Below are 12,884 nucleotides of genomic sequence, written 5' to 3' on the forward strand. Positions count from 1 at the left end.
CTGGGAGTAGGGTGCCAAAGGAAATCTCTTCCCTGGTCAAGCATGAGGACCTACTTAGTATTCAGGGCCTGCAGCCCTGGCTAAGTACTTTTTTTTTTTTGGTATTAGAATTGAACCCAATGGTGCTTAACCACTGAGCCACATCCCCAGCCCTTTAAAAACATATTTTACCAGAGACAGGGTCTCCCTGAATTGCTAAGTGCACTGCTAAATTGCTAAGACTGGCTCCCCCCACCTTTTTTTGGTACCGGGGGATTGAACTCAAGGGCACTCAACCACTGAGCCACCTCCCCAGCCCTATTTTGTATTTTATTTAGAGACAGTATCTCACTGAGTTGCTTAGCACCTTGCTATTGTTGAGACTGGCTTTGAACTCATTATCTTCAAGCCACTGGGATTACAAGCGTATGCCACCATGCCTACAGCTGGTTACTGTTTTGCTCTGGGTGTTGCCGAAAGTGCAGTCCTTGTCCCCAATCCAGTCCAACAATGAGGACACAGTTTTGAGAAAAAGCCAAAAGAAGGTTTATTGCTTTGCTAGCAAAGGAGAAACACAGGGGACTCCCTTCCCAGAGTCTGTGATTCTGCCTACCAACAGGAACAGGGGTCTTTTATAGAGGTGATTCAAAGACTACATTCTCTATTGGAGTTGTAATTCACTTGTTAATTTAGGAGCTAGTCATTTCTGATACCATCCCCAAAGTCATTTCTGATACCATCCCCAAAGTCGGGATTACTTTGTTTCGGGGGTGAGGGCAGGGTGGGGGGGTGGGGGGGGTGTGATTACAAGAACAGATAAATCTGCCTAGGATGGGGAAGAAAGGTAATCTTGTTTCCTCTGAGATTAGCGACAGGGAAAGATTAGGCAAGAGAAGGGAAAGAGGGAGAGAAAAAAAATGTCCATTTAAAAAAATTTTGTAATGGCAGAGCAGCAAGGGCTATATCCAAAGCATAAAATGAACCACTGTTACATGAGAAGTTGTCAACTTCTAGAAGCTGCCCTTGCAGCTGCCCATTGACAGCACTAATCCCCACAAGCCTTTCTTTTTTAAAATATTTTTTTAGTTGTTGATGGACCTTTATTTTATTTACTTATATGCAGTGTTGAGGATCAAACCTAGGGCCTCACTCATGCCAGACAAGCACTCTAACACTGAGCCACAATCCCAGACTCCTCCCACCCTCCATGACTTGCAACTGGCCAGAATGTTGAGTTCCTCCATGGCTCAGGGAGGAAACTTCCAGGCACCATGCCTAGGTTGGGCTCCCTGCACCTGTCCAGAGCCCTCCTCACTAGCTAGAGTTGAAGAGGAGGCCTTGGAGACATTTCGTGGGTCTCAGAAACATGCCTTCTGCTCTCCAAGGGAAAGCCTGAGGGTGGCGCCCTCAGCTTGGAAATATGAGAGGCCCCCACAAGACCTCATGCACATCAGGTCACACTACCCAGCGAAGCACCAGGATCAGCTCCATCCACTCAGGGCCCTGGAGGCGCGGTTCTGGCCAGTACTTACTTCCTTGCCAGTCCCGCTCTGGTTCTTGGTTCACGTTCCGCAGTCCCCTCAGGCTCTGGCAGACCGTTAAGCGAGCCGCAAGGGGGAGCAAGAAAAAAGCCAGGCCCGGGGTGAAGAAGGGGTTAAACTTCTCTTCTCCCGACTCTCCCCGCTCAGAAAGCTGCTTTGGTCCCGGCCCCTAGAACGCTGATTGGTTCAAACCTTCCCCAACTTGCCCCTGGATTAGGCCCTGGGAGCTAGAGGCCCACCTCGCCCCTGTCTTGGCGCCACCTTCGTCCCAAAGCGGCCTTTTGCTGGAGCTGTTGGCTTAGAAGCCTGAGGGCCTTGGGGCTGTCTGATGCTTTGGGGTGAGTGCAGGGCATCGCCCGGATTCTGCTTGTCCGAGAGGCGCGGGCAGCCTCGTGGCCCCCGCGCGGGCTCCCGGCCTGGGCTTCTTAAGAGGGACCGCTAAGTCCCGAGTAGGCTTTTCCTTCTCCCAACCGGTTTACCGCTTTGACGATTTCCCGCAGGTGGCTGCCCCTCTGCAGCGAGGGATGGCAGCGAGGGATGGGGGTGGGAGCCGGTGCGACCCTAGCCTCTGAGGGCCGTGCGTAAAGCCACTGGAATGCTGTCCAAGGGCTAACGGGGGGCCTCAAGGAGGTGGCTGCGTGCGGAGGAGCCCCGGCCCAAGAGGTGTGCTAGCTGGGGCGCGTTGAGGTTGGAAGATCGCTGCCAGAGAGTCTCTGGCTGGGGCCTGTTGATCAGCTGGGGCCCGTGGATCAGCTGGGGCCCGAGTCCGCCCAGCTGAATAACTGACCTGGGAATGAGAGCTCTAGCTCTACGGCCCCCGTACTCGCCCAGAGGGAGGGGCCAAGGATCAAGGCTCCGCCCTCCAGGCACGCGTCCCGCGTTGCGAGGGAGGGAGCCCTTTAAGAAGACTGGAGTGAGTTACCGAGGAGGGGAGAGGGGTCTCTAAGATCTCGGTGAAACAGCGGAGCCTTCTGAGGATCTTCCTTGCACCTGCTGTACTCCCTCCCTCCAACCGGGACATCCAGGTTAGAGGCTTTCCCCAGGTGAGTTCCTGTCCCTCAGGTGGGATCCTCTCCTGGTTGGAGTTTCTCCTAGGTTAGAACTCTCCTGATGGGTGAAAGCTTTCCTAATGTGCTAGACTCTCCCACTCCAGAACCCCATTACCACCCCTACCCTGTTGAGAAGTTATTTCCAAGAGAGAGCTTTTTCCCATGCTGTGGGGAGCCTACCCCTTAGGTGAGAGTATTTCCCAGATAAGACTTACCTCTCCCACCCACCCACCCACCTCCATCTCCTATTCTTTAAGGTCTTTCACTTCGGAGAGGAGCATCTAGGCAGATAAAAGATTCCTCCCAGGTCAGAACTTTACCTCAGATCAGAATTTGCCTGGGGGTGAAGGCTTTCCCCCTGAAAGCTCTATTCCCAGGTGACTTTCCCTACTTCAGGGGAGAGCTTCCCTTTCCAGATGGGAGTGTCTCCCTCTAGGTGAGAACTTCCAAATTCAAGAAAGACCCCCTTCTCCTCAGAGATCCCCCCAGGTGAGAACCATCCTTTGACTTCCCCAACGCAGTCCCCAGCTTGTCTACAAATTGGACTCTGGGGCTAGAGGCCTAGGGGCAAAGCAGTCCTTCCCTTAGAGGAAAGAGTTTCATTTGGAGGACTGAGGCTTGGGGAGAGAATTCCTTGAAGACTTGGATCTCTGGTTTGCTGGATCCTTTCCCTAAATGTGTTCTCCGCCAGCCAGATCTGGGTTCGTGAGGCAGCTGGATAAGGACACAGGGATTGACTCAGGGAGAGCAAGGGCCTGGGAGGAGGGGGCTAGGAGGAGCAGTCAGCCTGGACCTGGACCTGGACCTGGACCAGTACTCAGGGCTGGGCAGCCACACCTAGGCTGGAAGTGTGGGTCGTGTTCTTCTTGTTATCCCTTCATGAGGGACTTTGGCCCAGAAAGAGGTTTCTACCAGCCAAAGTTCAGGTACTGCCCCTGCTTGGGTGTGGGCATGGGGCCTGCAGGGACCAGCTTGGGGCTGGATCTACCTTGATCTTGGGGCCTGGAAAAATCAGTATGTGACTGTCTATTCCCAGGTATATGTGTAGGGAAGATTGGGTAAGGGGTATCCTTACTGTATTTCTGATCTCATCCCCCCAGATAAGGGATACACAGGCACTCCTGTCTGCAACATAGATAATGGAGTTGCAGAAGCAAGATTACCATGTGGAACGGCCACTGATGAACCAGGAGCAACTGGAAGAGCTGGGGCACTGGAATTTGACACCTAGGACCTATCAGTGGAGAACATGGTTGAAGTAAGGCCAGGGAGAAAGGCCTGGGGACTCTGACGGGGCCCAGGTAGCCCCTGACCCTCATATATACCCCTCATGTCCCCAGGTGCTCCCATGCACGGGCCCGTGCCCTTCTGATTCAACATCTCCCAGTCTTGGGCTGGTTACCCCGTTATCCTGTGCGTGACTGGCTCCTGGGTGACCTGTTATCTGGCCTGAGTGTTGCCATCATGCAGCTTCCCCAGGGTGAGCCACATTCAAGGCCCTGACCTAGAGTCCCTGTCATCTGTGATATACCATACCTGAACTGGGATTCTTCCAACCTTTTATATCCTCATCTCCAAGCCTGCTTTGCTACCATTTTCCCCCCAGGCTTAGCCTATGCCCTCCTGGCTGGATTGCCTCCCGTGTTTGGCCTCTATAGCTCCTTCTACCCAGTCTTCATCTACTTCCTGTTTGGTACTTCCCGGCATATCTCCGTGGGTAAGTAGAGTCAGGCCTAGACTTTTAGGAAGATGCCCATATCCCCCATGGAGAACAGGGTGAGGGAGGGCTGAACAGGGCAGGGAAATTTAGGGAACGAGTAGAATGGTTGCTGGGTTGCTAGGAGGCTGGCCCATTTGTCATCCCCAGGCAGGACTAGGTCACTGACTGTGGAGCACAGATTCAGGGTACTTCAAAGCACTGACTCCAGGAGGATGTAAGTGAATGAAGGAATTCAAGAGGCCAAGGCAGGTTATTTCCTCTTCCCCAATTCATGGAATGTCTCTGTCTCTAGGCCAACGGACATAAATGGTACAAGGTATATAATGTAGGGTAGCATTTCTGGTACCCTTAAGAACCCATGAGCCTCAGGGTTCCCTCCAGACCTGCTGCCATTTGTATAGCCATGGTCTAAGGATATTTGTCCAGAACTAGATGTATCTTGGCCTCACTGTCAAGACCAAGGCTCCAGGGGAGGACAGTGTTCTTTTCCCTTCAGACCAGCCCTGCTCTGCCCCTTTAGGGACCTTTGCTGTCATGTCTGTGATGGTGGGCAGTGTGACAGAATCCCTAGCCCCAGATGAGAACTTCCTGCTGGACTCAAACTCCACAATCAATGAGACAGCCAGAGATTTCACCCGTGTGCAGCTGGCCTCCACACTCAGTGTTCTGGTTGGACTCTTCCAGGTGTGAAACATTCAGAAGTATGTTTCCCCAGCACCCAGATTCTCTGATTATTGCCATCCTATTTTTGTCCCCTCTGTTCACTATCCCCTCTGATTCTGATTCCATCTGCCCTGGACCACCCCTAGGACTCCTGCCTCCCCTGACTCTTCCCTGTTATCCCACAGGTGGGGCTGGGCCTGGTGCACTTTGGCTTTGTGGTCACCTACCTGTCAGAGCCTCTGGTCCGCAGCTATACCACAGCTGCATCTGTGCAGGTCTTTGTCTCACAGCTCAAGTATGTGTTTGGCCTCCAACTGAGTAGCCACTCAGGGCCACTATCCCTCATCTATGTGAGTAAGGGTGGGATGGGTGAATAGATGTGCCCCATGAACTTGAGTACTGGCTGTGACCCCACCTCTCCTCAGACAGTGCTGGAGGTCTGCTGGAAGCTGCCCCAGAGTGTCATCGGCACCGTGATCACTGCATTTGTGGCCGGGGTGGTGCTTGTGATGGTGAAGCTGTTGAATGACAAGCTACAGCGGTATCTGCCCCTGCCGATACCTGGGGAATTGCTCACGGTTCGGGTTTACTGGGGAATTGCTTGTGGTTTGGGTGTTGAAGGGCAGGGGAAAAAGGCAAGTGAGGATAGATCCCAGGTATGGGGAACCTCCAGATATTTGGGAGCTGGTTGAAGTGGCCCCTGTGAAGCTTCTTGAGTACTGCAGCAAAAATCTGCCATTCGCTTCTCCCTACCCCTGACAGAATCTCACCCTTCCCTCAGAAAATTTTGCTTCAGTGTCTCCTCTCTCCCAAAGCGGTTTATCCTTCTCCCAGAAAATAATACCTGTACCTTTTCCCCCTGATTCTGTTCTCTCCCCATAGCTCATTGGGGCTACAGGCATTTCCTATGGTGTAGGCCTGAAGCAGAGATTTGGGGTGGATGTTGTGGGCAACATCCCTGCAGGGTAAGTTCTGGCCCCCTATCAGGGCAGGAAGGACTGGGTAGCCAGGGAAAGAACCTTTCTTTGACTTCACAGATGCCTCTTTCAGACTGGTATCCCCAGAAGCTCCCAACCCCCAGCTGTTTGTAAAGCTTGTGGGAAATGCCTTCGCCATCGCTGTGGTTGGGTTTGCCATTGCCATCTCACTGGGAAAGATCTTTGCCTTGAGACATGGCTACCGTGTGGACAGCAACCAGGTCTGAGTAATGAGGGACACATAGGGGACCTCCAGGTGTATGTACAGAGTCCCCAGCAGCTGCGGGTAGGGAGGATCAGATGGGACTTGTGTGGGACTGAGAGTGGGGAAAAAGATGTGTGGGACAGCAGCCAAGTCTTTGAAGGCCCTTAACTGGGGATGGGAGTTGGAGATGCATCAGCTAAATAGTGGAGCAGTGACCAGGCACCTCCGGCAAGTCTTCTGATACCCATGTTCCCCCAACAGGAACTGGTGGCCCTTGGCCTCAGTAACCTCATTGGGGGTATCTTCCAATGCTTTCCTGTGAGTTGCTCTATGTCCCGAAGTCTGGTACAAGAAAGCACTGGGGGCAACACACAGGTGGGTTTTGGGTGTGGGAGTGAGGGTGCACATTGCTTTTCCAGGGTGGTTTACCCCTGATTGCCCCCACCTGCTGATCACCCCTCTCCCATAGGTTGCCGGAGCTGTCTCTTCCCTTTTTATCCTCCTCATCATCCTCAAACTCGGAGAACTCTTCCAAGACCTACCTAGGGTGAGCCACTGCCCTACCCAACCAGTTTTCAGGGCTTTGGTAAGGCCAGGGTCTCAGTTCAGTCTATACCCAAGTAAGGGGCAAGAATATAAGATCATGCCCTGGATTTTTAAGGCTGAGATCTATAGGGTGAGATTTGGCCTCAAGGGTCAGGGTTTAGAATTTTTCAGTCAAAATCCAAATTGTTAGAGTTGGGGTGGGTGGTCATTGCTGTTGGTTGGGGTTCTGACCAGGTTCTTGGGGTCAGTCTGGATCATGCCTACATGGTTGAGGTCAATATCTAGGCACCTATAAGCAGCCCTGGTGATACTCCCTCCACCCCAGGCAGTTTTGGCAGCCACCATTATTGTGAACCTAAAGGGCATGTTGATGCAGTTTGGTGACATATGCTCCCTGTGGAAGACAAATCGTGTAGACCTGGTAAGAGACCTGGGGGCCCAGAGCTGGGATTGGGGCCTTTAGCCCCAGTGGCCCCTCTATACTCTTTAACTCCTGCTCCTCTGTTCTCAGCTCATCTGGCTGGTGACCTTTGTGGCCACCATCCTGCTAAACCTGGACCTTGGCCTGGCAGTTGCCTTAGCCTTCTCCCTGCTTCTTGTAGTGGTCCGAACACAGCTGTGAGTCAACCTTATTGGTCCTTCCCTCATTCCAGCTGCAAAGGAAACACTGGCTCCCCCCAGGTTTCCCCATGTCTCTGGGGAAGGGGGAAACCACAGGCTCCTCAGTGTGCCCTCATGTCTCCCTTCTCCTCCTCTTCTTATACTCACTTTCACCTCCACAGACCTCACTACTCTGTCCTGGGGCAGGTGTCAGACACGGATATTTACAGAGACGTGGCAGAGTACTCAGATGTGAGTGGCAGGGGCTGAGTAGGAGGGCAGCATGAGTTGGGTGGAACAGAGACAGAGCAAACCCATGTCAATCCCTTTTACACTGGCAAGGACACAGTGGGCTGAGAGTACTTTGGGTTTGGTCTCTGGAATTTTTAGTGAGGAGTCTGGGTCTATAACCCCACTCAGGCGGAGGGGCTAAGAAGGGACAGAAGGAGAGTAAAGAGAGGTAGGTCTGGAGGTCTAGTGAGGGGTCAGTCTTAGAGCCATCCTGGATCAGGAATGTAGAGGATCAGGGTCCTAGGGCATAGGCTGTTTCCTGATCTCATCAGTGGGGCTACTAAGTCTCTAATCATTTACCTCCTGGGAAGTCTTAAGCCAAATGATGGAAAAAAGGCTGTGGGGCAGGCACAGGGGATAGGGATCTGGAATAAAATAAGCCCCTTCTTGGGTTATGGCTTAGCAGTAGAGTGCTCGCCTCGCACGTGCAAGGCCCTGGGTTCGATCCTCGGCACCACATAAAAATAAATAAATAAAGTTATTGCGTCCAACTACAAATAGTAAATGTTAAAAAAAAAAAAAAAAAAAAGTCCCTTCCCACTGACATAGGGACTGAAAGCATGAGCACAGTGTGATTAGGTAGAGAAAAGGATGGGACCAAGGAATCCAAGGTGTGGGAGAGGACATTAGGGGAGTAGCTCAGCTGGATGGAGAGGAAGCACCATGAGGCACAGGCCTGAATGCCTAGTAAAGATCTTGCTGTGTTGTTAATGGGATGGGAACTGAGATTGGGGTGACAGCTTAGAGGAATCTTTATGTCTGCATGCAGAAACAACAACAACAACAACAACAAAAAACAACAGGGGTTGGAGATCTAAGAGGAGGCCTAGGCACCACTAAAATCTAATCTGGGTAGTGGCAAAGAGCAGGAGAGGTGATGGGGAGAGGCCCCGAGGCAGGAGTGAAGTAGTAGGATGGGGAGTCCACCTCTGAGCAAGCCAAAGACTGGGAACAGAGTGTGGGAGGTGGCAGGCACTGGTTGCTCTTGGGGAGGAAAGACAGAACAGGATGCAGTGGAGGGAGAGGACTTGGCTCCCCTACAACTCTGTCCCATCCCCAGGCCAGGGAGGTCCCAGGTGTGAAGATCTTCCGCTCCTCAGCCACCATATACTTTGCCAACGCTGAGCTCTACAGTGACACACTGAAGCAGAGGGTGAGACTGAGGTCTCTTGGGGACTGATTGAGGGCCCCTTGCCTTCCCAGAGTGCCTCATCCTCTTCTTTCACATTTACCTCTAGTGTGGTGTGGATGTTGATCACCTCATCTCTCAGAAGAAGAAACTGCTCAAGAAGCAGGAGATGAAGCTGAAGCGCCTACAGAAACACAAGTCACCCCAGGAACAGGCAGGGCCCCTTCCAGTGGCTGACTCCTGGCCCTGCCCTGGGCTGGTCTGCTGTTGACCCCAGCCGACTTGTCTCACTATTGAACTCTGCCCCTGCCCCAGTGTTCCCCCCCTCAGCCTCTCTCCCAGCCTCCCTGTTTCACTCCCTGGCAGGGCTCTTGGTGGTCTTTTGTTGTCCCTATACCGGTGACAGTGTGAATCATCATAGTCCTCTTCCATTTTTGTGGCTGTTCTCAGAATTGGTCAGAGCCCTATGGCCTGGCTGCCCCAGATCCCACAGCTTCCAGAGCCTGGGATCTACATCAGACCTACCTACCTGACATGTTGTCATATGACAGCGGGAATAACTCTTTCCTGTCTCCACTCTTCCCCTGTGTAGGCTGTTTCTTCCCAGGACAACTCAGTTTCCATCAATGTCAACACCAGTCTTGGAGACATCAAGAGCAATGATGTGGAGAACTCTAAGACCAAGGTGAGGCTAGAGGTGGGAGAGGAGAGGTCAGCCATGAGCTGTAGAGATGAGGGTGTCTACACATCTCCTGAGAAGTCATGGACCCCAACCAAATTGGGTTTGAGGAGGCACCAATGTCTGGGGAAATAGGGTGATGGCTCTGATACTCTGGAGAGACCTATGGTGAAACAGAATTCTGCTTGTTGTTCTCTAATCTATAATCTCAGGCCTAGATGAAGACCTTGGATTTGAGAGTCTGCTCATGAAGGGAGGGAAGGGCTTGAATATATGGGAAAAATCTTGGGAACATAGAGATGCCACACTCAATTAGAGACTCAAACAGAACAGGCTGCCAAGGTGTCTGTGTGTGTGTGTGTGTGCACATGAATGCATGTGTCTCTTCTGGTCTGTCCTTGTACCCCTACCCACTCCACCTGGGCTGGCTGATGGTGGAATATAGTTTCCCAGCATCCTCCCTTCTTGTGTCCCTTTTAAGCCTGGGCCCAGGAGGTAACAGCTGTGTGTGAATATCTGGGCATGCTCTCCTGTATGTCCCCATGTATCCATACTGCCTGTCCTATGTACACACATGACTCCCCCATGTCTGTGTCATCATGTGTTCCCTGTATGTCCCTCTAAATGTGGGTATTTATATGCACACTCCTGTGTCTAATCCCATGTGTCCCTAAGGTGCTTTGTATGTTCCCTGCTTTCACTTCCTGATGGGCTGTCCTACCGCATGTCTGGTTCCCCTGCAGGCAAGGCCAGAGAATGAGCTGGAAGAGATTGTGACTAGTGGTCAAGAAGATGCCAAGGCTATAGCTGTGCCTACGCTGAAAGCCCTGGGCCTGCCTCAGCCGGACTTTCATAGCCTCATCCTGGACCTGGGTGCCCTCTCCTTTGTAGACACTGTGTGCATCAAGAACCTAAAGAATGTAAGGGGCTGTAGGCAGGCCATGGCCCCCTAGGCTTCCACACAAACCCCATAACTTTTGCTGAGACCCCTCTGAGCATGATGATGCCCCCAAACCCTGCAAGCTCAGCATCAAAAAATTGTTCCCCTAAGCTTGCCCAAGTGTCCCCTCTGAATCCCTGAGCCTCCCTTGATTCCAGCCCCTTTTGTTGCTGCAGATTTTCCGTGATTTCCGGGAGATTGAGGTGGATGTGTACATTGCAGCCTGCCACAGTGCGTTGCTTGGGGATAACAGGATGGTCCAGGAAGAGGGTGGGACTCTTTGCTGAGAGGTTTGCCAGGAATCACAAGGAAAAAGTTTCTGAAACTGGAGGTCAAAGGTGCCCTGGGAGGAAGAAGTCTAGTGTTGGGAGTGACTGGGTGCTAGCTCTAGCCTCAGGGTTGGAAGATAGTGTGGCAGACATCAGAACACTATAAAGGTGTCTGGGGCTGGAATGTCAAGTAGTCCTGAGTGTCAGAGGAGACCTATTCCTTGCTTACAGGTCCTGTTGTCACCCAGTTGGAGGCTGGGCAGTTCTTTGATGCATCTATAACAAAACGGCATCTCTTTGTCTCTGTTCATGATGCTGTGACCTTTGCCCTCCAACACTCAAAGTCTGGCCCCATCAGCCCTGTTTTGGTAAGCTTGTTTCTGGCCCACTAGGCTGTTTTTTATTAATCTGTTGCTTGTCCCCAACCTGACCCTAACTCCAGGAAGTCCATCTATTGACCTAGCTCTGCCCTCAGTGGACCCATTTCCTTTTCCAGTTGTCTTTGGATTAAGTTGCTCCTGGGAGCAGGGGTTGCTGTCCTGGAGAAGTAGTTTGTTATGTGTTTTTTGGAGACTGACTAGAACCTCCCTTCCTCTGTCTATCCAGGCCACCAAACTCTGACTGTGTTATTACCCTGCCCAAGATTGCTCACCTCAGGAGGTTGTGATGGAGCACCCTCAAGAAGACCCCCACACTGAGCATGTGCCACTCAGGAGCCCCTTGGTGCATACATACATACAACTCAGGGATGGAGATTTTAGGAATCCAGATTTAGGTTATAGGCCTGGAAGAGGGGTACTGTGGTCTGGCTGGCCTTGGCCAGGCTTGGGGAGGGAGCCAATGTCTATTTTCAGTCTAAGGAATAAAAATTTGTTTAACCAGCTCTAGGCTTTGCCATGGCATGGTGGGGCTTGACTGGGGAGTTGGATGGTTGACAATTCTGGCTTCTGACCTTTTTATGCCCCAAGATAGAGACTGAGGTCAGAAGCCAGGGATGGGGATTAGAGGAGGGGAAGGTCAGGCAGAAAGTGTACAGAGTAGGAGAGCTATGGGGCAAGGCCCAATGTGAGGACATCCCAGGCTCAAGTTTCTCCCCAATTACACACAGGTAGAATTTAGCTTCAGGCTGGAAAATAATTGGAGTTAAAACTGTTTCTCAGGAATAATCAGCTCTCAGGGATACCCAATAAGGTGCACAGCAGGCCAGGTGCCACTGGGCAGCCCTTGGGTGGTACAGAGTGAACACCTGAACACCCAGTCAAGGAAGATCAGTTGCTTACCAATGCTGCTGATCTGTATTTTTAAATAAGTGTGATTGATTGCTTGTTTATAAAATTAGATCATTGGACTTGGCAGAGCACTGTCAGCCAAGAAGCATTTATTGATTTCTCCCAGTAAATGCCAACATCAGGGGCTGGGATTATGGCTCAGTGGTAAGAGCACTTGCCTAGAACATGTGAGGCACTGGGTTCGATCCTCAGCACCACAAAAAAATAAATAAAGGTATTGTGTCGGTCTACAACTAAAAAAAAAAAAAAAAAAGCCAACATCAGGGCATATGCCCAGCAGGCAAGGGGGTTTTGACACAGTAAATTGTCAAGAGTGTCTATGGTGTGTCTATGGTGTCTGTGGGGGCACCAGAATCTTTCTGGGCTTGGGTGTGTTACTGATGAGTGGAGTGGCGATAGTACTCACCTCATAGACTACTCAGTAAGTATTAAATGAGCAAATGTGGGGAAATGCTTAGACGAGTTCAGGACTTGAATCACCTGCTCAAAGCATGAACTTTGCCATTCATCAAGTTACTGACCACAGAGACTGCCCTGCCCTCCAAATCACCCAGGCACCCTTGCCCAGGCCTATTTTTATCATGGCCTATGTCAGTGCCTGGCACTGTATTTACAAACTGTCTGTCCTCCCCCCAGAACCTCACCACAGTCCAGGAAATCAAAGCTCTTTGTCGGCTCCATCATACCGCATTCTAGTACCAGGAACTGGCACTCTGTAAATATTGGTTGAATGAGACTTAAATGCTGGAGTAGGAGTCTGGACCTCCAATATGAAATTGAAGGTACTTAGAAGTGCTTTGAAGAAAACAATGCAGGGTCACATTAGAAGGGGCTGTGTTACCCTAGATGGTCATGGGAGGGAGGCTTAGGGAGTAGGTAACAGTTGAACTCTAGCCATGAGAAGGTGACTTTCTAAGAGACTAATTGCTTCTGACATAGGGAGTAGCAGATTTGTTCAGGGATGTGTACATGAGGCAGGTACAGCCCAAATGAATGGGAGGGAGATC

General features: G+C 51.4%; 1 protein-coding gene across 2 annotated transcripts; it reads left to right on the forward strand.

Annotated features, from left to right (window-relative positions):
- The first annotated feature begins 1,723 nt into the window (after positions 1-1,723).
- Positions 1,724-11,894, forward strand: Slc26a6 (solute carrier family 26 member 6). Of its 2 annotated transcripts, none has more exons than XM_076869002.2 (21): positions 1,724-1,858; positions 3,670-3,827; positions 3,910-4,049; positions 4,176-4,286; positions 4,810-4,973; positions 5,138-5,302; positions 5,378-5,530; positions 5,835-5,917; positions 6,003-6,150; positions 6,396-6,509; positions 6,604-6,681; positions 7,006-7,101; positions 7,192-7,298; positions 7,463-7,532; positions 8,632-8,724; positions 8,810-8,914; positions 9,293-9,385; positions 10,123-10,299; positions 10,496-10,550; positions 10,820-10,956; positions 11,195-11,894. In XM_076869002.2, exons 2-21 carry the CDS (start codon positions 3,709-3,711, stop codon positions 11,207-11,209), a joined length of 2,223 nt encoding a protein of 740 aa, XP_076725117.2. In that variant the 5' UTR covers positions 1,724-1,858; positions 3,670-3,708; the 3' UTR covers positions 11,210-11,894. The 2 variants fall into 2 exon arrangements, with proteins under 2 accessions (XP_076725117.2, XP_076725118.2); XM_076869003.2 differs by lacking the exon at positions 1,724-1,858 and adding an exon at positions 2,374-2,563.
- Positions 11,895-12,884: the final 990 nt, after the last annotated feature.

This window comes from Callospermophilus lateralis, chromosome 10 (assembly GCF_048772815.1).
Source record: "Callospermophilus lateralis isolate mCalLat2 chromosome 10, mCalLat2.hap1, whole genome shotgun sequence".
In the NCBI taxonomy this organism is placed as follows: Eukaryota; Metazoa; Chordata; class Mammalia; order Rodentia; family Sciuridae; genus Callospermophilus; species Callospermophilus lateralis.